This window comes from Malurus melanocephalus, unplaced genomic scaffold, assembly GCF_030028575.1.
Source record: "Malurus melanocephalus ecotype Western Australia unplaced genomic scaffold, MMel_1.1 scaffold_59, whole genome shotgun sequence".
Lineage (NCBI taxonomy): Eukaryota > Metazoa > Chordata > Aves > Passeriformes > Maluridae > Malurus > Malurus melanocephalus.
This window is the reverse complement of record NW_026623291.1, coordinates 1,364,106-1,390,826: the sequence shown is the minus strand read 5'-3', so window position 1 is coordinate 1,390,826 and position 26,721 is coordinate 1,364,106. Positions and strand designations below refer to the sequence as shown.

General features: G+C 50.5%; 2 protein-coding genes across 2 annotated transcripts; one reads left to right on the top strand and one right to left on the bottom strand.

Moving 5' to 3' along the window:
- The first annotated feature begins 3,121 nt into the window (after positions 1-3,121).
- LOC130573449 (BPI fold-containing family B member 4-like) lies at positions 3,122-12,282 on the top strand. Its single transcript, XM_057365885.1, has 15 exons — positions 3,122-3,230; positions 3,995-4,109; positions 4,556-4,660; positions 4,908-5,063; positions 6,650-6,713; positions 7,104-7,167; positions 7,586-7,677; positions 8,625-8,798; positions 8,890-8,943; positions 9,330-9,497; positions 9,609-9,676; positions 10,755-10,797; positions 11,277-11,340; positions 11,646-11,722; positions 12,259-12,282. The coding sequence occupies exons 1-15, from the start codon at positions 3,122-3,124 to the stop codon at positions 12,280-12,282; spliced, it is 1,377 nt and encodes a 458-aa protein (XP_057221868.1).
- Positions 12,283-15,869: 3,587 nt separating this feature from the next.
- Positions 15,870-20,568, bottom strand: BPIFB2 (BPI fold containing family B member 2). Its single transcript, XM_057365884.1, has 15 exons — positions 20,460-20,568; positions 20,142-20,232; positions 19,758-19,865; positions 19,478-19,615; positions 18,998-19,043; positions 18,701-18,761; positions 18,362-18,453; positions 18,064-18,240; positions 17,687-17,728; positions 17,424-17,588; positions 17,020-17,087; positions 16,699-16,744; positions 16,394-16,457; positions 16,221-16,297; positions 15,870-15,938 (listed from the first exon to the last, which is right to left on the bottom strand). Exons 1-15 carry the CDS (start codon positions 20,566-20,568, stop codon positions 15,870-15,872), a joined length of 1,353 nt encoding a protein of 450 aa, XP_057221867.1.
- Between the last annotated feature and the right edge of the window lie 6,153 nt (positions 20,569-26,721).

Here is a 26,721-nt window from a genome sequence, read left to right as displayed (position 1 = left end):
CGCTTTTCATCTYGAGAGAGAGGATTCAGTTTATGTATAGCCTTAATAAGGGGTTACTATTTGCCCATTAAAGAATTTTAATGGTTACTCTCTTTATTTTTTAATTTTTATTTTTTATTTGCCAYGTAACGGTGAAGAGAAGTTGTTCTCCTGTAACCTGCACACCTCTGGAATGTCTCAAACCCACCATTTGTCATTAAAATGTGGTGCAAAAATTCTAATTTTATTTCACCTTCRGTGCTGCTCAGCATTTTAATTTGACCTGTAGGGTGCAATTCTCCTAAGTTTTCCCTAGGCTTCTCTAGGTTCTGAATATCAGAGAAAAAAAATATCAGTTAATGTAATAATATTTAATAAATTATTATATTTATTTACTCTATAAGAGTAATATAAGAGTAATATAAAGTAATTTACTTTATAAAGGTAATACTATTCTGAAGATCTTCTTGCTGTTTAACCTGCYATCTTGCAGAGCCCCAAGCCTGGGTTAGTGCAGGAAGCTCTGGAGTATTTCTTCTCTGYGGGTGTTGGTCTTTCCTTGATCCCTTCTGCTTTCCAGCAGTTGTGTTGAGACAATCTCTCCTACAATATCTTGCAATGCTTTATTTTAATATATCTTCCCTTGTCACTGCAGGACTGRATCCAGCCTCCTGGTAAGTGATATCTAAATCACTGCTGCAAGGAGAGGATGAAATATGGGCCTGTGAGAGGGGAGGCAAGGGATGTGACTGAGGAGGAAAAAGAAGAGCAACAAGAAATATGGACAGGGTGTGTAAAATGGGCCGTGTTCCTCACAGCTGCYGTGGTTCAGGATGTGTCTGTGTGGACATGGATCTCTGCCTCTCGAGGATCYGATGGGAATGTGGGGCACGTCCACGTACACGGTGACTCGGTGGTTATTGCACACACAGCAGCACTCTGAAACCAGCTGGAAATCCACACTGGGTGCTCAGCAGCTGCCCTTTGCCAGCAGTGATGTTCCTGMAGCTTGTGCAAGGCTGGAGCAGCCTCATGAACACTTCCCTTCATGGTGATTGCTCGTCCTGRTGCGTTTGGATCTTTGAGAGGGGATGAAGAAGGAGCAGCATGGATAGGCTGCCTGTTAAGATCATTCAGTGCAGCCCCTATTTTTGGGACTGAACTGTCACCAGCACAACAAATGCAGTCCAGGTTGAGTGCTAAATAAAACAAGTTTCTGTGAGAAGCAGAAGTTTGCTCTGTGGAGCCTGAGCCCAGGGCAGCCCATGCTGAGGACTTGGTGCAAGAGCTTCACCACTGCTGCTGCTGCTGCAAGAACACACCTTGGGCAATACTGAAGAGCACCCTGAGTGTATTTTTGCTGCCTTCTGTATTCCCAGGGCACAACTAGCCCTAAACTCACTGTGATGGTGGCAGCTTGCTCCTAACTTGAGCCTGAGCGTATCAGCTGGTGTTTGTTCCTGTGCCAGCCTTGTCCCTGAGCCCAGGCATCCCTCCTGTCGCTCTCCTCCTCCTGTCCCTGCTCTCCTCTGCTGATGGACAGTGATCTTATCTCTGCTGCTCCCCAGCTCTCCCAGCAGCTGGGGCTCCCTCCAGGTCTGTCCCAGCTGAGCATGGGTGACCAGACCYGAACAAAGCACCCAGATAAAATCTTCCTGGGGCTCTGCACAATGGAAACTTCCGAGAAGCACAGCCAACACATCTGCTGAGGGGTGAGAGTCTCATTCCTGCAGGATAAAACTTTCCTTTGACATCCACGTTGTTGCTACCATTGCTCAGCTACCATAAGTGTTGTTTATTCAAAATTAAGTTTATCGTTTGCTTTATACATTTCAACACAACTTCATTTTTTACAGTCAGTTCATGACACTTCACAGATCCAAATGAAATCAGTCAGACCTGGCATCTATCAGATCTCTGTGACCTTTCCACATTGCTTTTTRTCAAGAAAATCTTTTCCCAGGACTGCACTTGAAACAAGAATGAGTCTTTTAGGTTCCACARCTCCTCAGGGATTGGCAAAAGTAGAGAATTTCCTACTCTAAGCCTCCTTGAGTCCATGTTCCTGTGCTGTGTGTGCTGCCTCCCCACACAGGCAGCCCCATCACCCTTCTGCCAGGTTTAGATGCTTCAGCAAATCTCAAGATTTCCTGAAAAAGTTGTTTTCCTCAAAGCATAGGGTTCCCTATTGGATCCACCATAGCAGGGAATAATTTTTAAGCCAGACTTGGGGGGAAGGGGTAAAAGCAGCAGCATCCGAGCGATCCAGGCCACAGAGGGGAACGGTGACGTTGCCTGGTATAAATCAAGAGAGGTGGCAGCTGGGTGTTGCTGTCAAGGAGCAGGAGCAGAGGGATGGCAGCTCGAGGGCCAGGGAGGCTGAGTGGAGAAGGTGTGTCTGCTGGGCTGCAGCTTTTATAAAAGGGCAGCTTCTTTCATCTCAGCTGCGGGGAAAAAAGAGACAACACGGAGCCTGGAGGAGTCCAGAGGAGCCTGAGTGGAGCCAGGAGCCCRTCCCAGCTGGCTGCAGCTGAGTCAGGTAACATCCTGGGTGCCCTGTGGTGTGGTGGCAGGGTGATGTGCACTGGCAGGGTCTCACTCTGGAAGTGCTCGACTGCTTTAGTTGGAGACTGTGCTGGCACCAAGCTTCCAATCACCTGTGTGTCTGCCATTACATCATTACTTTTATGTTAATAATGATTAAATTATAGCTTCTAGATAGCTTGTTTTTATCACTTGTACTTTATTTTATTGCTTTGGAAAGGTGGAAGCAACAAGGATAATCCTCAGCTGCTTCCCTTGGCAAAGCCCACCCACCAAAACACCTGTAACTGCTCATCGCAGGGGTACAGAAATAACATAAACATCAAATTTGGCTTCTTTTGTGTGAGCATTTTGTGCCAGTCACAAGGCATCAGGAAAGGGCTTTTTTTGACCCACATATGGAGTCTATCCATGTGTGTGGACATGAAGAAGRTCCTGTAGCTCTGTGCTTGAGCAGAGTCTCCCTTGAGCTGGATAAAGGAGGGATTCCTTGATTGACTTCTTTCCTCATGAAGACACTGGGGTCACTTCTCAGAGGCTTTTCCCTCACTGCCCCTTCTGATATCTCCCYTGCCAGCAGGCCAGTCTTCTGGAGACGATGGTTCTGAAGCTTTTTGGAATCATCCTTTTCTGTGGCCTCCTCTCGCCCTCGCAGGAAGTTTTGTCCGGCCTCTCCTGCGCCGTCAGCCCACGGGCGATGCAGAATGGTAACTACAGAAAGGCATGGGTTGTGTTTGCTTTGAAAGCTCTGTGGGACTGGGGTGGGGAGTAAAAATTCCTGAGTGTCTTCATCTTTATTTCATAGCTCATCAGGGCTGCAGACTTTACTCAGAACCCCTGAGAGCCATCACCAGATTCATGGGTCAGGGAATCTCTGCTCCAGAACTGGGGCGTGTTTCAGCACCAAGCAGCCACACACAGTCTGAGGGATAAATCTGGGTTGTTTCCTGTTTTTGTCTCAGTTTCTCATTTCCATATTGGARCGGCTGATATTTGACAAACATCTGCTGTGAAGTAGCAGACATGATAATATTTGCAATGCTCAGGCTTGTTTCAAGTTGCTTCTGCTAAAAAGCCCAGAAAGACAACAGCAAAAACAAACAGGCAAAAATCAACAAAAAACACCCAAAAAACAACCCCTTGACAAAGGGGAAACAAGTCATGAGTGGAAGCCCAGCCTCTGAGTGGGGTTGCTGGTGTTCCTGGCAGTGCACAGTGAAACTGTTACCTCCAAATTGTGAGTCTGGGGTGATTTTCACTGTTACCTCTGCTGGTTAATTCACCAAGGGCAGATTTGGTTTTGTGCATGTTGTAAATTACCATCCCCTGTGATTTAACTGCCTGGAGGCAGCTGATGCCTCCCTGAGGAGTTTTGGGGAGTGGAGGGGCTTTGCTGTACCAGGATGGATCTGTCTGAGTGGGAAGAGGTCACTGCTGYCCCTGCTGCTCCTCACACACAGATGTTTTCCAGTTCTCTCAGATGCCATAATTCAYAATGGGCTCATCCACCAGCACCTGCAGGGTCTCGTGGTTCCCAACATCATGGGTGAAGGGGGTCAGCTGAACTCTCCCACCAGCATCACTGAGTAAGTTCTTCACTCTGAGTGTGCCTTCAGCATCGGTTCTGAACAAATCAAGCTGAGCTGCCCCTCCATGGCTGGCCCAGGCTGTTACCCTGGTTTTATGGTGATTCTGGAGTTCTGGCCTGATTAATGCTGACTGTGTGGTAGCAGAGTGGGTGGTGAGGGGCACTGCAGGGTGTGGGTGCACAATGACAGCTCTGGTGGTGCTGTTGATGCCTGACAGCACCGAGAGAGGGAAAAGGGACCACAGAGGGTAAAGCAGATGGCTCTCCAAAGTCAGCTTTCAGCTCAGCATGGTTCTAGGCTSCCTTCTTTTGGCTGCCAGCTGTGTCTTCTCCTCGTGCCTCCAGCTGGAGGTGGCTGTGGTGCCGTGGGTTCCTCACTGGGTATGGTTACTCAGCTGCTGGAAGGTGTTTTTAATCTGTGCCAGCCTTTGCTGTYGTTCACAGCCTGCACCTCATCAAGGTCCGGGTGCCCAGGCTGTCGGTGGTGCTGCTGCCAGGGATCGGGGTCCAGCTGACCATCGGGGCRAAGCTGCAGCTCAGCGGCAACTGGTGAGTGGGGGATTCAGGAAGGGCGTTGAGGGAAGTCCCTACCCTGCCATATTTGGCATCTCTTAAGGATTTTGAGCTATTTCTTACCTCTAATAAAGTCACAGAGCAAAACAGACCCCACAGGAYGACTCGTGGCATTGGTAATGCCCTGCAGGGGATGGAGGTGCTGTCTGCTTCTCCTGGCTCTGCTGAGTTTCTCTGGGTACAGGCTGAGAGATGGAATCACCCCATTTTCTTTTTTTTGCAGCTTGGTTGGCCTGCTCTCAGAACTCATTGATATCTTAGTGGAGGTGAACATTACTGCCAACATTAAATGCACGAATTTCGAATCTGGCACCTTCCAGGTTGTCACTGAAGACTGCCTCTGCATTCTTGGRGCCATAAAGATCAAGGTCCTTTCGGGGTAAGTGCCTGTGGGTTTATGTTTTCTGTTGTGTGCAGTCCTGTCCTCTTTATCTGACAATGTGGACGGTCTGCCAGGACACAGACGTGCTCAGCTGATACAGAGCCAGGCCTCAGGAATGGAATTTCTTTCCCATTGCCAATGCCAATTGCTTCAGTGGAATGAGGGTTAATTTGCCCTGTTTGCCTGTGGAAATTTTAAAATCTGGAGCATGAGGTTTGGTACCTTTCCCAACACACTTTCTCTAGACTGAGCTGGAGAGTTGATATCCAAAGGGTAGGARTAACAGGGCTGGGAGAATTCCAGGAAAACAGGACCATTATTTTCCCTGTTTTTTTATTCTGCCTTTGGCTGCTGTCCCAGGAGAATGCCAGGCATGTGGAGTTTCCCTCTGACTGCTGTGTTTGTGTGTAATTCCATGCAAATGTYCCATCTCTTGCTCAGTCTTATTAAATTCTTGACAGCAAGAATTTGCTGACTTCATGTATTGATGAAYACAGCAGTAAATTGATCATGGGAAATATTTTCTTTTATTGCTTTTGGATTACTCACTTTTCAGGTTCATTGAAATTCTCCTAATTAATTTTTACATTATACATTATATTTCAATCAGTGCAGCAGCTGCTTTGAAAAACGCTGTGTGAGTGAACAGAGGAACACGATTCACCTGCTCTGGGGGTTGTGTTTTAATTTTTAGCAGGAGTAAAGTGATGGTTTGCAGGAATTGAGCTCCTGTGGGGGCAAAGGGAGTGTAGATATACACAATTGACTCCTTGGCAGCTCCTCAGATGCATTTCTCGGCAGAATTTGGGCATAAATAACAAAGTGCTCTATGAATTCCTGCTGTCTGTGTCTTGCCAACTCAACAGTCCAGAAATATATTGATTATCAGACGAAACTGCCGCTGTGCTGCTGCAGGCATCGCACTCCTGAGCGAGCTGTTCAGCAGCAGCGGGGAAATGTCACACAGCAGATTTCTCCTCTTGTTATTCCAGATGCAAATTGTTTGTTCCCGGTAACTAACATGAGGATATTTCCTAACAGCTCCCTCTTCCCTTAACTGCATTGCTGATTTAAATACCAGAGGGAGACACCAAACRCAGGTCACGCTGTGAGAGGCTCACTCCTTTCGTGCAGTGATGTCTGAGCTCCCCAAGAGCTCAGGAAAGGAGAGGGAAAAATTTCTTCATAGAAAGAGTTGTCAAAGCATTAAATAGGCTGCCCAGGGAAGTGGTAAAGACACCACCCCTGGAAGTCCTGACAAAAAAAAGTGGCTATGGCTCTTGAGGGACATGGTTTAGTGGTGAACATGGTGGTGGTGCTGGGTTGATGGTTGGAATTGGTAAGCTTAGAGGTATTTTCCARCTTTAGTGATTCTGTGATTCTCAGCAATGARCCCAGTTCTCCCCTCAGTTGGGTCATTTTGTCCCTCCAGCCCCTGCTCTGGCCAGCACCAGCCGCAGCAGTGACCCTGAAGAGATGACTGAGGGTGTTGAAAATTGTAAAACCAAGGTTGGAGATCCTTTTGTCTCCTATCCTGGAGCTTTGTTTGTGCTGATTTGGAGTTTTTTCTCTTTCCTTTCCAGCTTACTCAGCCTGTCAGTGAATGAGCTGGTGCTTCGCCAGCTGACAGCGACTTTGCCCGCTCTGGTAAGGCTGAGGATTGTGCTCCTGTCACAGCTGAAACACAGATATTGGAAAAAAACTTGTTACAGCAAGCTGCACCATCCCTCTGTGCTGCTCTCCCACACCACTGGCACATCCCACAGGGCTGGGTGTCTGTGGGCAGCCTGGCAGCTCCTGGGGCTGCTGCTTGTAGGGCGATGTCTCAGACATTCCCCACATCACAGTGCTCCCCTTCAGTGTCATCCCACAGCTCCAGGGATGTCCCACCACCCCAAGCCTTTCACAGCACCCCAGCTGTGCCCAGAGCCATGCCAGTTTTCCCTGGAGGTTTAGATGGAAAGGGGGGAGTCTGGGCAGGCTCTGAGTGGTGGTGTGAGGGGGTTTGAGCAGTCTCRTTTCTGCTTTGTGTTGCAGCTCTGTCCTGTAGTGGATATCGTGATGAACCTCGTGAACATCCATCTCCTGAGCACTCTCAATGGTGGGTTTCTTGTGGAGGGTGAGGTGCTGCTTCCCTGCATTCCCCACACTGGGAACATGTCCCATTTCCCATGTGGAGTCCATCAGTGCATCAAAAAAACTCCAACTCTTCCTGCTGTTGAGCCTCAAATTCACACCCCATCGTTCCAAGTGACCTGCTCCCACCCTGGCCCTTTTTATGCCATTTTTACACATCACCCTTGGATTTGTCTTATCTTTGATGCTCTTTTTGCGCCACATCCTAAAGGCAGATCCCACCGAGCTGAATTTTGGGATGTTTTGGCCATTTGGAGCAGCAGCAAGCACCCTGCAGCAGTGAATGTTGGAGCTGTTTGTGGGGCCTGGTGGTTTTTGGGGTGAGGGGAGGTTGTGTTGCTGCCGATTTCCCGGTGTTGTAAAAATCCTTTTCCCGTGTGCAGCGGTGATCCCGGTGGGCACGGCAGGAACCATCCACTACCAGCTGGCCAGCATCCCCTACACCTCTGGCAAGTTCCTGGGGCTGGATTTAGATGTAAGTGAATGCTGGGCAGCAGAACTCTGGGAGGGTTGGCTGTGTGCTGCCTTGCAGTGTGCTCACCTCATCCCTGAGAACTGCAGAATCCCACAGGAGCTGGGCTAATGTCCTGGAAATGCAAGCTCCTAAGGGCTGGGGTCTTTATCCAGATGACCACTGTGTGTGCTTTTCTTCCCTTGCTTTATATGCCAGCTTACCCTGAGCCTGCCCGAGGCTGTCTGTCTGTTGGATGTGGCTGCTGGGATGAACAGTTCTTTCTCGTGGGATGAGTTTTCCTCCTCTCCCTCACCCTGTAGACCTGTGTTAGTGCTTTTTGCCTTTGCTGTGATGGGTGAGTGCTAAATCAGGCTAATGGATGTATTTTTTTTTTTTTTTTTTTTTTTACATCTGCCTACTGTGGGGGGAAAAGACCCAGCAAAAAGCAAACTATTTGCAAACAGGAGAGGTTAAATAAAAGCACACAGGGGCTGATAGCGAACACTGCAGCCGGTGAAACCCACGATGCTGCACTGGCTGTGTGCAGTGACTCCATCAGGAGGRGCCTTTGCCCTCCAAGCCCCTGGGATGGCCAGAGTCAGTCTCTTTAGCAAACAGTCAGTGTCAGGGAGGGTTTCTGTGGAGCTGCGGGGTGGGCTGATGCCCGGCAGTGGGAGGTGGATTGYCAAGTGCAGCACTGTCACCCCTTGGTGCTTGGAGACCTCGAGGATGAACTGAAGCAGTGATTTTTGATTTGGACAAAGTGTGTAATTAGCTAAGAACACCTCAGTTGTGCTCACTCACCGTTATCAGCTCCTGTCATCCATGAAACAGAGTGAGCTGCTCCGAGCCCSGTGCTTTCCAAAGCTCTGAGGAGAGCAGGGAGGGCATTCAGCTGGCACTCCTGTGATGATCTGAACACGCCTCGTGGCTTTGAGGATTGATGTCGGGGTCACCTCTCTTTGCAGGGTGTGGTGAAGCAGGTGGGAGGCAGCACCATCCCCCACGACTCATCACCCTCCGCTCTGCCTCCCCTGATGGACAGACTGATGCTCATGGTGATGCGCCAGAGCTTCCTCAATGCAGGGCTCAGCCTCCTGCTCCAGCTGCCCCCGCAGACCTTCCCCTGCACTCCAGATGCTGTGAGTACAGCAGGGCCCGTGTTTCATGCTGGAGAGAGTGACAAATGAGCTGCAGAGCTCACTGGGGCTGTTGGTGCTTCTGTTCCCACAGTTCTCCGGTGCCACCCGCCTGCGTGAGGCCATGTGGACCATCGCTCCCCCTGCGGTGAGGAACTCGTTTTGTTTTGTATAAACCTGCCCAGGACACACCTGGATGTGCCATCACACCCCTGCCACAGTGTTCTGCTCCCCTCCTCTTGCTCCAGCATGGCCCTGCTGCCCGACCAGCTGGGATGGGTGAAGGGGCTGAGGGTTTTCACAGCCCCTGCCCAGTGACTGCTTTCCTGTGTGCTATCAGCTGTTCCAGCCCTCTTCTGCTCCCTGAACAAGGGGAAGTCGTCTCCTACAGCTTGTAGCCATTGACATAGAGAGCTGATAAATATCTGGCATCTCCTGTTTCCTTGCCTGGTTCTTGGGCACCTGCTGACAGTCCCCTGCCTGGCTCTGTGCAGGGTGTCAGCAGCCACCTCCTTGTGTCCCTTACTCCCACAGTGCTCTGTCTGCCGTGGCACCAGCCCTCTGAGCATCAGATTGGTGTTGAGAGGAAACCCGCTCATCCTCTTGGAAGAAAACAAAGCCAGYGTCAAGCTTTCAGTCCTGATTCAGCTGTTCAGCACCCGCTCAGAYGGATCCATCCTCAATTTCCTGCTGCTGAAGGCTGTAAGTGTGGATGGAGTTACCTCTGAGGGGTGCAGAGTTCAGCCAGCAGGGTGAGGGGTGGCTGGGATAGGGACATTTCCATGTGCTGATCCTTTCTCTCTCTGCTTGCAGGACCTTGCTCTAAATGTCCGTGTGTCGGTTGTCGGGGGCAGGCTGGTGCTGCAGCTGGCCCTGGGCAGGTGAGCTGTCCCCTCATCCACATGGGGACATTCTCTGCTTGACACGTTGGCTCTGGGACCCCTGACTTGAAATGTTTTCTGTGTCCGTAAACCAGATATTTCATATCCTGAATCTGAGAATTTCATACCTGACTGATGGCATCAGGTGGATGGGGTTGTTCAGGAAAGATTGCAGCAGCTGGAAAGTTTTAAGAGGCTGGAGGAAAAGTGTGTCAGTTTTATAACAAGGAGGAATGAGGTAACCTGAATAATTGTAAGACTGTCAGCTTGACTTTGATCCTGGGCAGTGGCTCRAAATGCCTGATATTGGACATGAATGATAAAGCAGTAAAGGAAAGTGCTGTCATTAATGCCAGTCAAGGTATGATTAAAGATTGGAGAGCATTCCTTATAGCGGGAGGTTTGAGGATTTCGGGCCATTTAGCTTGTCAAAGAGCTGGATTTAGAACCAAAATTGGCATAGCTTGTATGCAGTGATATAGGGAATAGAAATGCGTCAAAAGGCTTTTAATTCAATAGACAAGGGTATAACAAGATTCAACAGAAGTAGAAAAGAGAAATTGAAAGTGGAAATAAAGCATCCATCCTAGGCAGGGATAGTCATGTGATCACAGTGATAGATGAGGAGCTGAGCAAATTCACCAGGTCCTTGAATCCAGAYTGGGTGCTTTTACATAGAATCACACAATGGTTGGAGTTGGAAGGGATCCTCAAGATCTAGTTCCAGCCCACCTGCCACTGGGTTCCAGAAGCTCAGCTCTCGKCTGGCTGGGAGCTGCCTCCTTCCTGAAAGTGAATAATCTGGGCAGGGAGAGGGAAGGCGCAGCCAGGAGCTGTGTGTGCCCTGCTGCAGTGCTGCATCATTGACAAGCAAATGAAAATTAGGTTAAGCTTTTATTTTCCTATTTCCTTTTCTCTCTTGCAAGTGTGCCAGCCCCTGGTTTCTGTGTTACAATGGAGGTGTCCCTTTGTGGGTGATGCCTCACAGGGGTCCCATGGGCTGAGTCACCCTGTGCTTGGAGCTGGCYGGGCTCTGGCTGTGAGCTCTGACCCGCTCTTTGCTCTCCTTTCCCTGCAGCACTTACCTCTCCTTGGACTCTTCTGATGTTGGCATCAGTAATGTAAGTCTCCAACACCAGTCTGAGCTTTGCTGGGCTGGAAAAGCAGCCAAGCATGATGYCCTGTGGGTTTTGGGGAGGGAGGGAGCCAGGCATGGCTGTGGGATGCTGTGATGGATTGCCCCTGCCGATGGTCAGAGCTGTTAGCTGCTCCGTGGTGTAGGTTATAGCAATTCTTCTGTTGCTGGGGTTTTTTTTTCCCCCTTCTGCCAGCAAATGTAAAGCTGAAATCCATTTGTTTATTAACCTCTGCCTGTGCAAAACTCACATTGAGCTGCAGCAGTAGTGTCATGAGGCAGAATTTTTCCTAAAGGAAGGACTGAATACTAACTGAGGAAGAAAAGTAATTTGCTTTAAAGAGAAGAGAGACTGTTTGTTCTTTTGCAGTGTCAGTGGGCAGTGGTTTGCAGTCCCAAGGGTCCTCCTTGCCACTATCATGGGCCAAGCAACACTGCTCATGTTTTTTCTCTTCTCTGRTTCAGATCTCCATCCTGAAGCCCCACTGCAGCACTTTGCTTGTGGAAACATTACTGCCTGTCATCAATGGTAAGGTGACCGGGAGCACTTTGAGTTCTGGGCAAGGAGGGAAGAGGGGGCCCTGTGTGTGTCTGTGTGTTTGGAAGATGTACATCAGGAGTGCTGGAGACACTGAAACCCTGAAATCCCTTTTGAGGGTGCAGTTAAAAGTCCAGCCTTGTGTTTGCATTAATCCTGGCAAGAGTCAGTGATGGAGACCATGAGGAAAGCCAAGCACTCAGTGCTGCCCCTGAAGAGCCCCTGTGTCCCTCTGGAGCAGCTCTGGGGTGGGTGTGAGCTGGCTCAGTGTGTCAGGACCTGTCTGTCCCCTGCAGGTGCCCTGAGCATCGGGATCCCGCTGCCCAAGGTGCTGCGCATTCCCTTAGTGAACGTGGATTTTCAGATAAAAGCGGTGAGTGCAGGGATGGGCTGTCCCCTCCTGCAGGGCCCCAGGGATGTTCACAGGACCCTGCTAGGGGTGGCTGTGCGTGCAAGAGCTGCAGACTGTGATCCCTGAGTCCTAAAGGGCTGCTCTGTCTGGCCTCGCTCAGGTCAGGGGATGCTGCCCAGGATGTGATGCCCACACATGGTGCAGACCCAGGTGCATCACGAGCAGTGCTCAGGCCCTGGGACAGGTTTCAGTTCCCTGTCCAGGCCCTCTTTTCTTGTTGGAGAGCTCTGTGTGAGCAGCTCTGATGTGGATCCAGGGATTGGGCAAGCCCTCTGCTGTGGCACCATTCAAAGTGTCTTGAATTGCCCCAAGTTCCAGCCCTGCTCACCCTGGAAGTGTCCCACAGGAACTGGGATATTCCCCAGCACTTCCCAAAGGATTCTGTGCTCTCCATATGGACACCAGGACCTTGGCAGGAGGTCTCTTTGCTGATGTTGTGAACCAACATCCCTCGATGGGAGATGATGTGTGTTTGTGTTTCTTCTGCTCCCCTACAGGGCCTGATGGTGTTTCTGGTGTGAGCTGAGGAGTCTGAGCATGGACAGGGCTGTGKGGGCAGACAGAGGAAGAGAGCAGCAAGAATGGAATGCCAGGACCAGCATCACCTGCTTTTCTTTCCTAGACCTGATTCAAAATTCTTGGTAATATTTAAGACACTTAATAGTGAATTGGCTTGTATGAGAAAGGTTTGACACTTGCATAAGCCAAACCTGACGGGCAGCTCTGTGTACAAATATTTATTTAGGGAAGTTGGTGTGATTTTGGGGTCACAGTCACACAGTCACAGTCCCACAGTGGAATTAGGAAATCTGTTCTGAGGTACAACTCTTCCTGATGGAATGAAAAAGTGAATTTGTTGCATGTGGCTTCTCAAGTGAATCTCCCCATCCTTGTCCAGGAGGGTGTGAAGTGCTGAGCAGCAGCTCAGAATACATTTGTCATGTAACTATTTTAATAAATGTTCCTACTTTTTTAGTGCTTGGAATGAGGTTTTGGTTTCTGATGCTTCTCAGGGAGAGCTTCTGTCCTGCCTCCACTCTGAGATCTTGTTCCTTTATGACAATCAATATTCTGGGTTTGGGATTGGAAACTCTTCCCACCTGAACTTTCTGAGAAAAAAAAATTGAATTTTTAGTGGCTCCTCCTGGTCTGGTAATCTCCTAATGCTAATCCACAAGCAGAAACCAGAATTAAATCAAATTTCCAAAGGTCATGAAGCACTTCCTAATAGAATCTGAAGGGGAAACGTCCTTACCAGAGAGCTGAGGTGCTCCCCAGAGACTGTTCAGCTGGTGGTGACACAAGSCTTGTCCTGTCCCTGGGCAGAAGCGATGCTCCTGTGTGGTGACAGGGCTCTGCAGGGAGCAGCAGGTTGGGGACAGCCCTGTGGGGTGAGGAGCCAGCAGGAACCACTGCTGTGAGCCCTGGRACCTGCTCAGGAGCCAGGAGCAGGGGCTCAGACCCCATTGCTCATTCTCTGACACCAGCACGCAGCAGAGCAGGGTTTGGGGGTTTCTGTGACCCCCAAAGGGCAGGATGAGTCTCTTTTGTGCCACCTCAGGGCACTGCTGGGGCTCGGTGCCTCCATCCATCCTCGCTGCCCACAGGCTGGCAGGACAGGCTGTGCTCACACAAGGTTTTGTTCTGGTTCCTGAGCAAACACCTTCTGGACAGTAAGTAAAGTTTAGCCCCTCTTTTCATTCCCGTTTGGCCATCACTTCTGTGTGTATTCTGCTCTGCKGGGAGGGATTCATTTCTCTGGCACRTTATTGATGGCTCTGTGATCTGGCAATGTCCCAGGCCTCTGCTTGCCTTGAGAAAGAAAACAGTGTGATGAGAGCATGCCATGAGAGCCTGCTGCTGCACRGAGCTGTGGCACAGCTGCGAGCCCAGGGTCACAGGAGAGTGGAAAAATCATCTCGTGSCCCTGGAAAAGGCTTTTCCTCTTGGAGTCTGGCCTCCATCACTCTGCTCATCACACAGGACTGAGCGGAAAGGAGGAGAGGAGCCTTTTCCAAAGGAAAGGACAGCATCTTCTCAGTGTTACTCGTCACTCCTGCAACTTGTGCTCTAATGCTCTGAATTCCTAGTGGCTTCAGGAGTGTATTGAGAGCAGCAAACTGCAGTCCAGAAGCCATAAGAGCTGGGACAACCCTGTTCAGGAAAGTTTCTTTCACACTGATACCCTGACAAGCTGGAAAAATCTCCATCTGGGTGAGATTTGCTGGGGTCTGGCTGCGCTGCCGGCTGCACGTGGGATTTGGAGCTCTGCAGCTCCTGCTCCAGCAATGCCCCTGGCAAAACCTTCATCCCTCTGCTGTTTTGTGGGGTCTGGAGAAGGGGCTTGCTCCCCCTGCTCCAGGGTTTGGATCATCTGGCTGGTGCATCCTGCTCCACATGCCATGGGTGAGGGATGCTGGCTGTCAYCAGGCAGCTGTTCCTGCGGGACTGCCCAGGAAAGTGATGGATTTGGTGTCTGCCAAAGGTGCTAATGCAAACACTTCTTTCAGCATTCCTTTTCCCTGGTYGTGCTGGGGGTCTCAGTAAATGGGGTGACTGGAGGAGGAAGCAGAAGACCCTCACTGTCCACAGCCCTGCTCTAAGGCTGTGGCTGTTCCCATGTGGAGCTGGGGGTTGGGGGTGCAGGTCTGAGACCCCAGCCCAGTGCTGGAGGGGCAGAGTCCTGCAGTGAAGCTTAGAGCCAGAATATTCCCCAGTAAAGAAATGCATCYTTTTACTGCTGTAGCTTATTCCTTTTGGGAAACTGGTTTAACATATATTAGTCAAAGAATAATRGTTGCAGCTCTACCAGGAAGCTTTTATTAGGAGCTGTTCCTGCTCTGGCCAACCTCAGGCATTAACATCATTAGTCAGGTSCCCACTCTGGGCATATAAACCTTCAGGGTTCTTTACTCCTTGCAGTAAATCAACCTGGCTTGTTTTGTTTGCTTTCCTGTTSCTCAGCCTTTGAAATACAAGGTTTTGAAGTGTTTTTCAGCAGCTTCAGAGGCTAGAAATGATGGGTATAGCTGTGGCAAGTGAAAGCAGATGTAGATGTAATTAATACGGTTTCGTGGCTGGGGTTTTATGTGAAACATCACCAGGGGAGAGCTGAGGTGGGAGCTGCATCACCAGGGATGAGGATGCTCCTCCTGGGATGCACAGTCAGGGGATGAGGATGCTCCTCCTGGGATGCACAGTCAGGGATGAGGATGCTCTTCCTGGGCATCAGCACAGCCACATGCTCACCTTGGCTGGGGCAGGTACCAGCAGCACCCACTGATGGAGCAATGGGATGGCTTTTGGAGCTCTGTTGCCACCCACCCTTCCCTTTTGGATGCCTGTATCTGCTGTGGGTGTTTTTCCCCCCCTTTACTTTCCTGAACAGCCAGGAGATGTGTTTGGTCAGTAGGAAAGAGCATCCCAGTGCTAACAACCGTGGTGCTGGCACAGTCTGACGCCTGCAGTCACCTCTCATCCAGCATTTTCTCTGTGATGAGCTTCCTCAGAAGCAAAGTGTTGAAAATATAACTGCCTTCAAGTCTAAAATTAGAAACCATTCTGCAGACTGATTTCCTCCCCCTCCTCTTCTTTCTGACCCAGGAAACCCACCAGCTGTAATGTTCCCATAGTAACACGAGACATGGAGGAAAAAGCAGATGAAAGATCTCTCGTTGTAGGGGCTGTGTCGTTCTGCAGCTGARGGGCACGAGTCTGTTTTGCATTCTTGTAATTGAGTGGAATTAATTAAATTAATTAAAYGTAGGGTCCCGGACACGATGGGCAAAAATCATCTGTTTATAGGTACAAATTACTGAGGGGGGAAAAATGTCAATAGTCACACCAGCAAATGCAGAATTRAAGAGAAATGTTTAATTAAAGCACGGAATGTTGTTGCAATCCATCCTCTGTGCAACAAAAACACCAGGAGCAGGGCTGGAAGAGAAAGGTGCTAGTGCAACACCATTATTATCCAGAATATAAACCCATGATGTTTTAGTAAGGCAAGAAAGAAGGTTTTCAACATTTCAAGCAGTGACAAACGATCTAGAGTGATGTGAGAGTCAGCTGAATGATTTTGCCACTGCTTTGCTCCGGACACTGGACTTCACCACCAGGTTTTTGCCTCTCTAGTCCTCGCCTCTAGCTGGAGGTTGCAGGGGATCAAGACATAGTCCTGGCCAGGGAAGGAAGGAGGACTCAGCATGGTGCCTGTATGGCTCCATCAGCCCACACAGGGYTTTACCACCACCCACAGCCCCTGGGACACAACCACTGCCGGTGTCCGTGGGGCTAAAGAGGGGCTGGGCCTGTTTAAAACAATGGAACTTGGTTCTGCAGGTTACCAGGGCTGGAGGATCAGGCTCTGATTTATTCTGAAGTTGGGAGGTTAGCATTGCTCCCAGGCTTCCTTTAAATCAAGCCCAGCAGGGAGCAGTTGAGATGTCTCATTTCTTACCTTGTGAATTGTGACGTTGACGTCGGTGTAAGTGAAGCTGGCGATGTGGGGCAGGAAAACACCTTGTCTCAGGACCACTAGGAAAAGAAAAGAGGGAAAATTGCCAGCTGGGTGCTGCTGGGGTCTGTGCTGAGCATCCSACAGGGCAGCATCTTCAGGGCCCCTCATCTCACCATTTATCTGGGCTGGCACCTCCTCACGGATCGTGGGCAGGAACAACTCCTCCAGCAAGGCAGCCTGTGGGGGAGAGTCAGGGTCAGCTCATGGTGTGGGGCTAAAAAGGAGGAGAGGGGCAGAGACTGCTCACTCTCCCCATCCCACAAGGACCCAGCTGTCCCTTCTGCTGGGTGTGGGGACACCCAAGGTCAGTATTTCTGCATTTCTCTGCTGAAATGCCACCCTGGGTGGCTGGGGCAGCGGAGGGGGACCAAGCTCATAGATAATGGTACAAGGAGTGGSCACAGCTGGAAGAACCTACCAGCACAGGACCCACGTCAGAGGCAGCCAGGCTGAGCTCGATATCCCTAGAAAACAGAGCAGCAGGTTATGAGCTGTAATAAGCAGTTTCCCTGTTCCCCAAATTCCCCATTTGGCCTTGGAGCCTTTGTGGGGATGTGGATGGTGCAATTCCCACTTTTCTCCCTTGCCACATTTCTGGAATTTCAGTTTTCTTGGGGAARGAGCTGCCTCTGCAATGCCCAAACACTGAAAGCCTCCCCAGAGCACTTTGCCTCTCCTTCCCCTGCTGGGACTGGGACGTGTYCCCTCCATGCTCCCTCAGTGCAGGTGGGGCCATTACTCTATGGCTGCCACAGAGATGATCATCCTGGTGTCGGCAACGCTGAGATGGAGCCTGGCAGTCACATCCTGTGAGGGGAACAGAGGCAATCAGGATCAGCGAGGGAACAGCCCCACCTCGGCTTTGAATGTGCGGTGTGATGATCCCATCCCTGTGCTGCCCCCTGAAATGTGCACTCTGCACCCCACACGATGCCACACAAATGTCAGAGATTGGGAGCACTGTGATGGGAAAGGGCTGGAAAAAGCTGCTGTGGTGGCTGCAGTGGGGCCAGGGCTCAAAGCCTAACCCTAACCCAAACCCTAACACCCTAACCCTAACCCTAAGCCTCTGGCAGAGCCCGTGGGCAGCGTGGGCATAGCCTCAGAACGCGTTTCCCAAGCTCAATGTGCTTCCACACTCACCACATTCACACTCAGGAAGCTCTGGAAAAGGGAGGATCCTGCTCCRATCTGGGCAGTGAGGAAAAGCTTCACGGTGGCTTTGTCTTCCTCCAGCTCCACGTGGGGTGAGCTCCGGGTCACAGCTTGAAGCACCACGGGAAGGTCCTCTTGGAACAGGGAGCCCATCTGCCGAGGGAGCGGGGATAATTCTGGGTGTGGCAGCCTCCAGGGTGTGGGACACTGCCTGAGCTGGGGCTGTGCCTCTCGGGGTGACAGCAGCGCACCTGAGTGATCCTGTCAGCCAAGGTGGCCGTGGTCAGCGARCTCTGAAACACAAAGCACAGCTCACCATCACAGCAGTGTCTGACCACAGGGCTCGTGTCCAGTGTGGCCGTGAAGCCCCTCCTGTGAGCACCATCCCACCCCTGAGAGCCCTCAGGAGCCTCCTCACACCAGCCCAGTCCAGGAGCAGTGTGCAGGGGACTCCTCATGGCAAACTCTCCATGTTCCATTATTTTTGGGAGCATGGACCTTTGGGAGCATGTGGCTCCTGCGGGTGCTCAGACACATTCTCACTTCTCTGCAGGACATGTGGCTCCTCCGAACCATTCCCCCCAAGAATGTATCTCCCACTCCTTCCTTGCTCCCTGGTTCCTCTCACCAGGAGGCTCACGTTGAGGGCTCCAGACTCCTCCAAAGCTGAGAATAARCTGGTGTAGAAGTGCTCAGAGAAAGCCAGGATGAGGTGGGAAGAGCTGGATCTCGCTGGCTCGGGCATGCTGAAAGGCACAGGGCTGACTGGCAGGGGAATCACCGTCCCTGCCACCTGGAAAGTCGTCTGCAGGGACACAGGCAAGAAAAAAAAAGAAGTTTCAGGTGTCTCAGGGCTGTAGCCCTGGGTGGAAACGTCTCTTCCAAGGACTGAGCTGGGCTGTGAGARCTGGAAAGTGAGGACTCACCTGCAAAGAGATGATGATTCCCTGCTCAGAGTACATGGGGGCAGCCAGGGGCAGGTATTGGACCTGGCAGCTTGGTGTGATGGGGAATGGAGCTGCAAAGGGAGYAGAGGGATGCTCAGGAAGAGGAGGGGTGCAGTGACAGGGGGTGGCTCTGGGAAATATCTGGGCTTCCCAAGTAAAAAAGACAGGGAAAGAGCCGGGCASAGGGAACAGGTCCTCGGGGAGATGATGGCAGCAGAGCCTCTGCTGCAGGGCAGGGCTGTGTCCCACCTCACAACCTGCTCCAAAGTGATCCTTAAAGCCCTCAGCCTGTAACAGGACTGAAAGCCAAGTACCCACCTGCCAGAGACATCAGCCGTTCATTTGGAAAAAGCAGCAATTTGGAGACTTCCAGGCAAATCTGTGGGAGAAAGAACAAAAGGAGAGGTAATGATGATCATGGGGGTCTGTTGGCATTGGGTGTCCCCAGAATGCCTCTGAGGTGGGCATTGCCATCGAAATGGTAGCAGGAGCCAGGGGACAATGGCAGTGTCTGGTGAGCACGGAGCTATGGGGAACATCTGAGAAAGCACCAGGTGCTCTGATTCTTACAGACCTGTACAATGCTCTCTCATGCCTTTACAAACTTTATCTTACTTTTTCTAYGTTGATCTGCTTGTCCACATCCGATCCCGAGGATTTGCTGTGTGAAAACAACAGAACAGAAGTTAGATGAGAATCAGATCAGCCAAAGGCGGGTGTCTTTTATCTGACCCAGAAGACATCCAGAGACAGAATTACGATTGTTTTCTATCCTCTGTTAATCTGATTACAATTCAGAATCCCAAACCACCGGAGCATTGCYACTGGATTTGCATTGAAAGCATTTCAGCTGCACAACTCTAAAGGTACTGCTCCCTTGTGGGAGACTGAAACTCTCTTAAAATGGGGAAACCATCCCAAAASAAAAGGAAAGTTCCTCCCATGAAGATAAAGTTTTCATGTTGGCTTTTGTCAGCTTTGAGGGCAGTGAGCAAATCTCAATCCAATCACCTTCCTGCCTGGAAAGACTTGTGCCTCAGTTTCTTCTTCCACCCATTACCCAAATCCCACAAGGAGGAAAACTGTGGGGCTGACCTGTCCATCTCCTCGGTGCTCTGCACCTCCTCCAGGGTGGGTTTGCAGTCAGAGGTCACCAGCTCCAGGTTCTCCTCGGGGTTCATCTCCACATGGAGGTCTGCCAGGATGGACAGCCTCATCTCCTTGGTGGTTGTGCTGTGCCAGGGAGGAGAGGAGGATGTTGGAGCTGGGGCCACACTCCCCCCAGGCCACCCTTGCTCCTGCAGGTGCCAGATGTGGCCTTGTCACTCTGGTCAGGAGCTTGGGCTGGGTCCAGCCCTGCAGCCCTGGCACTCACGGGGCAGATGTGATGCCAAGATCCACCTCGATGCTCAGCCGCATCCCGGTGTCGGGGATCACTGTCAGGGAAAACTCATCGACTTTGACAGAGATAATTTGTTTCCTGCTGGAGCGGAAAGGAAGGTGTTGGGAGACCAACACAGGCTGGTGTGCAGTGCCTGAGAAACCCTGAAAGTTCATGAGATCTGCACAGATAAATCCACACCCCGAGGGCAGCATGGGTTCTGCTAATCCTGCACCCCAGTGAAGGAGCCAGGAGCTCATTTCTAAACCTCCTGGTCTCCAAGAGGATTTTTGTCCTTGCTGACAAAGTGCCTTTTTGTGGCAATATTCAAACACCAGCATGAACCAGGTGTATGGCAGCAAAGAGAGGGCAACTCACCTACTTGAGACGGGAGATGGGTCTGGGGCTGGTGGGGCCATGAGGTCGTGCCTGAGGACTGACTCTGCGTGTGGCTTTGAAACTTCAGCAACTGTGAAACAGRGCAGACGTTTTATGAAAGGCTCTGGAGCTGGTGTCCTGATGGACAGACTGAAACCCACCCAGGTGTCRCCCTTCCATCCCTTGCTAACCCCCTGCTGCTAGCAACAGGCAGGTGAGCTGAGCAGTGGCACGAGATTCTGGTGCCAGTGACATTCTGGAAGATGTCACYGTGTCCCCTCCCTGCTGCTGGCACGGGAGATGTGGGGCTGGACTCACGGTATCTCAGTCCARAGGGGGTGAGGATGCCGCCACAGTCGGGTGACCTGGTGCTGTGAGCTGGGACCAGGAGGCTCAGGAGGATGCTCAGGGTGCGGAACATCGCCATGCCAGCACCTGGAGGAGAAGGAGGAGGAGAAAGAAGAGGAAGAGGAGGAGGAGGAGGAGGAGGAAGAGGGCACCCACAGCAGCCTTTTAGAGCAGCATGGCCCTTGCCTGGCCACTGAGGCACAGAGCCACTGCTCCTTGATCAGGTTTGGGGCCAGGAGCTTGTCGGCTTTGGTGAAGTAACAACCCACAGCTCATGTGGTGTTTTGAAAGCACTGACAGAAGGCTCAGCCTTGAAGATTCTCTGCAATCCTGAGAGCTAGAACAGTGCCTGCAGCGATATCTCTCTTGCTGAGGAGCACAGAATGGCCACAACCGGCATAAACCCAGCAAATAAACAGGTGCTAAAATTAATAGAGGAAGGAATGGAAGTTATGGAGGAGTTATAAAGTCAAATGAAAAGGTGAAAGTGTTATCTGTCTCTGAAAAACATTTGGGAATCATTTATAATGTCTGTAATGCTCCTATAATGTTACAAAAAKGAGCAATTCAGAAGGTTTAGCCTGCAGAAAACATGCATATTTATCTCAAYCTTTGCAGAAAGCATCACTTCTGGTGAGTGCTGACCCTTATGGAGACACACAAAAGGAATTAGGAGTAATGCCCATATCAAGATATTCAGYTTGCAAATGCATCTTTACCTCTCCTGGCCGGTCTTCCCATTCTTCTGGCTCAGTCTATAGCTGCACAGAGGAATTCCACTGGTTTTTTATATCCTCCCAACCAAAGCTGATGGGGCAGGAGTTGGCAAAGAGGGCTGGGAACCAGGACACTGGGGGGATGCTTTGTTTTCTGTACCGTTTTTATTGTTTCCCCATGGACATGATTACTTTGGCCGCTGACCTGGCGAGGTGAAATATTGAACAGCAGGTGCTGGGGCAGCTTGTCTTCACTGTGCTGTTCCTGAGCAGCACAAAGAAAGGCCTCTGGCCAGAGAGTGCCAAGAAATCAAACATTGTTAGAAAGCAAACGTGGGTTTCTTCCCTCTGCAGCCATCCTTTCATCTGAACAGGGACAGCCACCTCCATGTCCACCTCTGCTATGGAGGGATGTGGGGTTGTTCAGCCTGGAGAAAAGAAAGCTCCAGGGAGACCTCAGAGCCCCTTCAGCATCTAAAGGGGCTCCTAGAGGGCCAGAGAAGGACTTATGACAAAGGCATGGATAAGGGGAAGAGGCTTTAAACTGACAGAGAGCAGGGTTGATTAAAGATTAGGAAGAAATTCTTCCCTGTGAGGGTGGTGAGCCACTGACATGGGTTACCCAGAGGAGCTGTGCTGCCCCATCCCTGGAAGTGTTCAAGCTCAGGCTGGATGGGACTTGGAATAACCTGGTCTATGGAAAGTGTCCCTGCCCATGGCAGGGGGTTGGAACAAGATGAGCTTTAAGGTCCCTCATGCCCCAGACTATTCTGGGATTGTACGAGAGGCTGCTGGGGTTTGTGTGAGTCTCTCGGCTGGACAGGAGGGATGAGACCAGCACATGACCTGAAGGAGGTCCTGGAAATTCATCCAGGATGTTCTCCATTTCCATCAGGCCTGGGAAGGTTGAAGGTAACAGAAGTGTTTCTATTGGGTTCAGTGAGTTTTAGACCAGACAGAAGATCTGAAATAGCCCAGATGCAATAATCCCTTCTCCTGTTTAACCCATTCCCAGYCAAAAGCCACTGGCAATATTTATTATTATTGGCTCAAAATGCCATGGGTAACATCCACTCTCTTTGATAACGCCTCTACAAGCAATGAAAACAAACATTCATGGGAGGGATCGGAGTTCCCCTCCTTCCTATGCCTGATGTCCATTATGTTTTTTTGGCTTCCCTTTGGCCTGGGGGACAGAGTGTGGACCACCTGCAAACACCACATACACACACCCTCCATGGCCTCAGCTCTCCTTTGTGCTCTGCCTTCCCCCATCCCTCCCCAGTATTTGTGACCCCAGCTTTGAGGCATGACCAGTCTCCCAGTAAGGGTTGAGTTGCCCATTTTGGTCTGACTGCYTTGGCAGGGGGGTGAGGTGTTCAGGGCTTGTTGAAACACCTGCGTGGGCAGCAGCCATTGTCCTTTGTGTGTYGGTGACAGGAGGTACTGGCTGCTGGTTCCAGGTGCATCTTGACACGCTCAAAGCCCTTGGCTCTCCCCAGCACAGTGTTGCTTTCCTGCTCAGCATGACAGGGAAATGMCAAGAAAAGCAGCGTTTCAGCCACGCTGTGCATTTCCATCGAAGGCATCCTGGGAGCGGTGTCAAGAGAAAATATGAAGATGGAGCAGCCTGCCAAGGGAGAGCAGGATTTACACAGCCACGCTGATGCAGGCAGCCCSTTGAGAGGCAAGAAATGTGCTCAGAAAAGTAAATCCATCGAGAAGGTTGTGACCCTCAGACTCTCCCCTGTGGCCAGRGGAGGGGTTTTGTGGGATCTGACTTCGGCAGGGACATGGACACAGAGTAGGAAAGACACAGACTGTGTCTTGGCTGTGTTTTAGAGCAGCAGTTGGGAATTTTGCCCCTGCGATTCCTTCTTCCAGTGCAGGTGATACCRGCAGCTCTCCCTGAGATTGGAGATTTTCTGGGGAGCGTTATTATCTCTTCCAGCAGTGCAGGGGTTGGGGATAAGCTGCCACCACGGTGCTTAGAGGTGGATTTTCTCCTCCTGAAGAGCTGTTCTGGACCTGATGATGCCTGTGGAGGCTTAATTAGATGTCAACTCACAGCATAATGACTGATCAAGTTCCTAGCACAAAAGTGTCTTTCTGGCATGATGTGCTCCTCGTCGGGAGTTATCCATAAATCTTACACTCCTGTTAGATAAGATGTAAATCTCCTTGTCTGGGCTTAGCAGCGGGCCACCGAGCACAGCTCTGGGAGGGAGGTAATGACGGATTAAACCTCATCACAAATTTTATACAGAAATGAAGAGAGGAAATAAATTACTTTGTGCCGCATTACCTCGGCAGGCTGAGCTCCCAGAGCTGGGTGGGGGTGCCTGGGAGGGGGTGAGTGGGGACACAGCAGTGGACACAAGCYCTGGGGGCAGCCACAGCGACAGCAACAGCCTGGAGGAGAGTTCTTTACAGCCTGGTTGCAGTCTGGTGGGATGTGTRGATCTCCCACGGTGGAATCAGGACAGGGTTGGGGCTGAGGAGCCATTCTCTGGGCAGGTGAAGGTTCTTTTCAGCCCCACTTCTACCCTGCCTGAAATCAGTAAGATTATTGAGGTTATCACAGCTCCGTGAACCTTTGGGAAGCTGCTCATCCAAGAGTCACAGTTACACATGTGTCTCCAAGAGCAGAATTTACCACTGCCCTTCTTAGTTTTCTTCTTGCTCCCACTTCTGTCTGCACCACGTCATTAAGCAGATCAGGTTTTTCCTTCGGGCTTGGTGCACAAGTCTCTGTTGGCTGGGAGCTCTCATTTGGGACCTGAGACAGAGCTTACTCAGATTTATCAGTGAAATGATTTGTTTTGGCAGATGTTGGAAACCCTCAGGGATTTGCTCACACAACAGTATCACCCAGCCCTTTAATTCTTTCAGTTCTCCTCTTTTTCAGTGTGGTTTTGTAGACTGGCTGTTCCTTATCTCTCTCCAGAAGATCAGCAGGGGTTCTGGGTCTGTTGGGATGGGAATTTTTGAACAGTGATGTTTTATACAGTACAGTGGGATCCCCACAACCCCTCACTCTCTGGCACAGGCTCCTTCCTGGGTGTTTTGTGCTGAACTCCTCATATTCTGCAAATTCTCCAGCAGCCTCAGCTGTTCTAAATGGGAGTGGTGCTCTRCAGAAAATGGCAGAGGAAGCCGTGAAAAAAAACCCAACACCAAACCCGTGAAAGGCGTCTCAGGGTGAGTGATGAGCTGCAGCCTCTCACTGCGAGCCCAGAACYGGGGASAAGCAAATAAAAGTGGGAGGTTGGSAAGTGTCAGCCTGGAGGCAGCCACGAATCACTCCCCGTTAACAAGTGGGATATTAAAGCCGGTGATTTTCTGCATGGTTGTGTCTACAAACACGAGAGAAACTGTAACTCAAAGGCAGCAAAGCACATCAGCTCCTGCCTCAGCACCATCGGAGATGGATGTTGTGGCTCTGCAGTGCAGGGGTTGATCTCCAAAGTCAGGGTGCCCAGCTTTTGTCCATGGTGTCCTGAGAAAAACCCACAATTTCTGGGGGTCAGAGCTGGCCCTCCATCCCCCAGATCCATGCTGGGTAGGGGCATGGAGATGTTTTGAATGCCAAAACAGTTTTTCCTGTTGGTTTTTTTAAAAAATAAGACTGTGTGATTTTTCATTAGGAAGAAACATGTTTCTAAATTTGAAAGTAGTTTTAAAGGGAAAGTTTGAACAAGAAGGGGAAGTGAAAAGGAGTGGTAATATCAGTGAGAGGTGACTTTGCTGCAAACATCAAATCCTGGGTGTCAGGCTCTGACTGTTCCCCTTTACCCAGCTCTTTTCCTCTGYTTTTCCCACAGGCTGAAGGCTGATGATCTCTCTGGTGTCTTCCCCTGGCTGTCTTAGTCCAAATGACCATCACTGGGAAAAGGTCAGGGGGAGCCAGTGCCCACAGGGAGGACTCGCTGGTCCCTGGGGTTTATCCTGTGCTGTCCAAACTTTCTTCTGAGCAGCTTTATAGAAGGGAACATTGAAATCACTCTGGCTGCAAACCTGACAGCCAGAGGGTGGCTGGAGCAGGACACCACGGGCATCACCAGGTTCAGCCCCACATCACCCTCATCAGAGCTAGAACCACCCCTCCCAGCAGGTAAATCCCAAAGGATGCATTGCTGGAGTGCTGGGATTGACAATTCCTGAGGGACAGGGAGCAGCCCTGTTAGATGTTTCAGACTTCAGGTTTGGGTTTCTGCAGCACACAAATACTTTTTGCTGTTCTTTTATTCCACTAAACAAAGGAAACATTCAGAACAGCTCTACTTGTGCTATTCCATGCAATGTACATCTTTGTCTATTTTGTACTCCCAGATTGTCAGAGCTTTCTTTTTTGGGATGAAAACCTTCAGCTTTGTTTAAAACCAGAAGATGGCATTCTTGAGAAAAGGTTTGCAAAGAGAGAAAGCACATTTTATCAGACATGAAGCATATTTTGCCCTAATCCGTACCAGATCGGTTTCTTTAGCGTGTGACTTTCCCACCTTTTGATCTTCGGTAAATAATTATTGCTGTGTGCGGGAGGGCTTTGAGGGTGACGAGCTCTCCCTGCCCAGCGTGAGCCCTGAGCCACGGGCAAGGTCGTTCACAGCACCCTTCAGAAAGTGCTGCCAGCTCTGATAAATCCCATCCTCCTCCCATCCTTGTTTCCCAGAGATCATCTCCTCCTCCTCCTCCCTCTCCTCCCTCTCCTCCTCCGCCTCCTCCTTSTTCTCACTGCACTGTAACACACACAAAGGAGCTTTCAGACTGGTGAAAAAGAGCATTCCCAGCCTTTCCTGGGTTTATGCAGCAAAACTGGCACTGCTGGAAGCCTCCCTGTCCCAGCCTGGTGGGTGGGGATGTGATGCTGGGACAGAGCTGCCTCTCAGAGAACCCAGGAGTTGGGTTTGGGCTGGTGTTGGGATTTATCAGCTGCTTTGTTGATATTGATCCTGAGTGTGTAACTCACTGACTCCTGGATAATTTCTTGTCATTAGTAAGTCAATAAACAGTTTTGATCCTGACTCCATCGAGCCGACACAATTTGAACATCTTTTCCTGGTGACAGGGAGCTGGCACAAAATCGAGGATATCTTTGGAAAGACTGTTGTGTTTTTAAGAAATTGCCCCCAGGAAAACCTGCTGGGGAGGCGGGCTCCAAGAACCCCGTCTGTTCTCCATAGGGGTTTGTTCTGCATCACATGTAAGGAATCATTTTCCTTGGAAGCTCTCAACAGTGAGAAAGGAGCTGTAAAATCATCTTCCCACCAAAACTGGGGTTTGTGGTGCCTCTCTTCATGTCACTGCAAACATGGGCCACATTTCCATTATTGTTCTTACATTAGCTAAAAAACAAATTAAATAGTTTGAGTCTCAGCTGTTTGGGCAGAGCAAAAACATGAATCCCAATATCTGTCCACAGCTTTCCTAGAGAATTCGAGGCTGGGAATTTCAGGGAGCACCCAGTTAATTTTTCATGAAGCAGCCCTGCTGCTCATCCACATTATCATGTCACA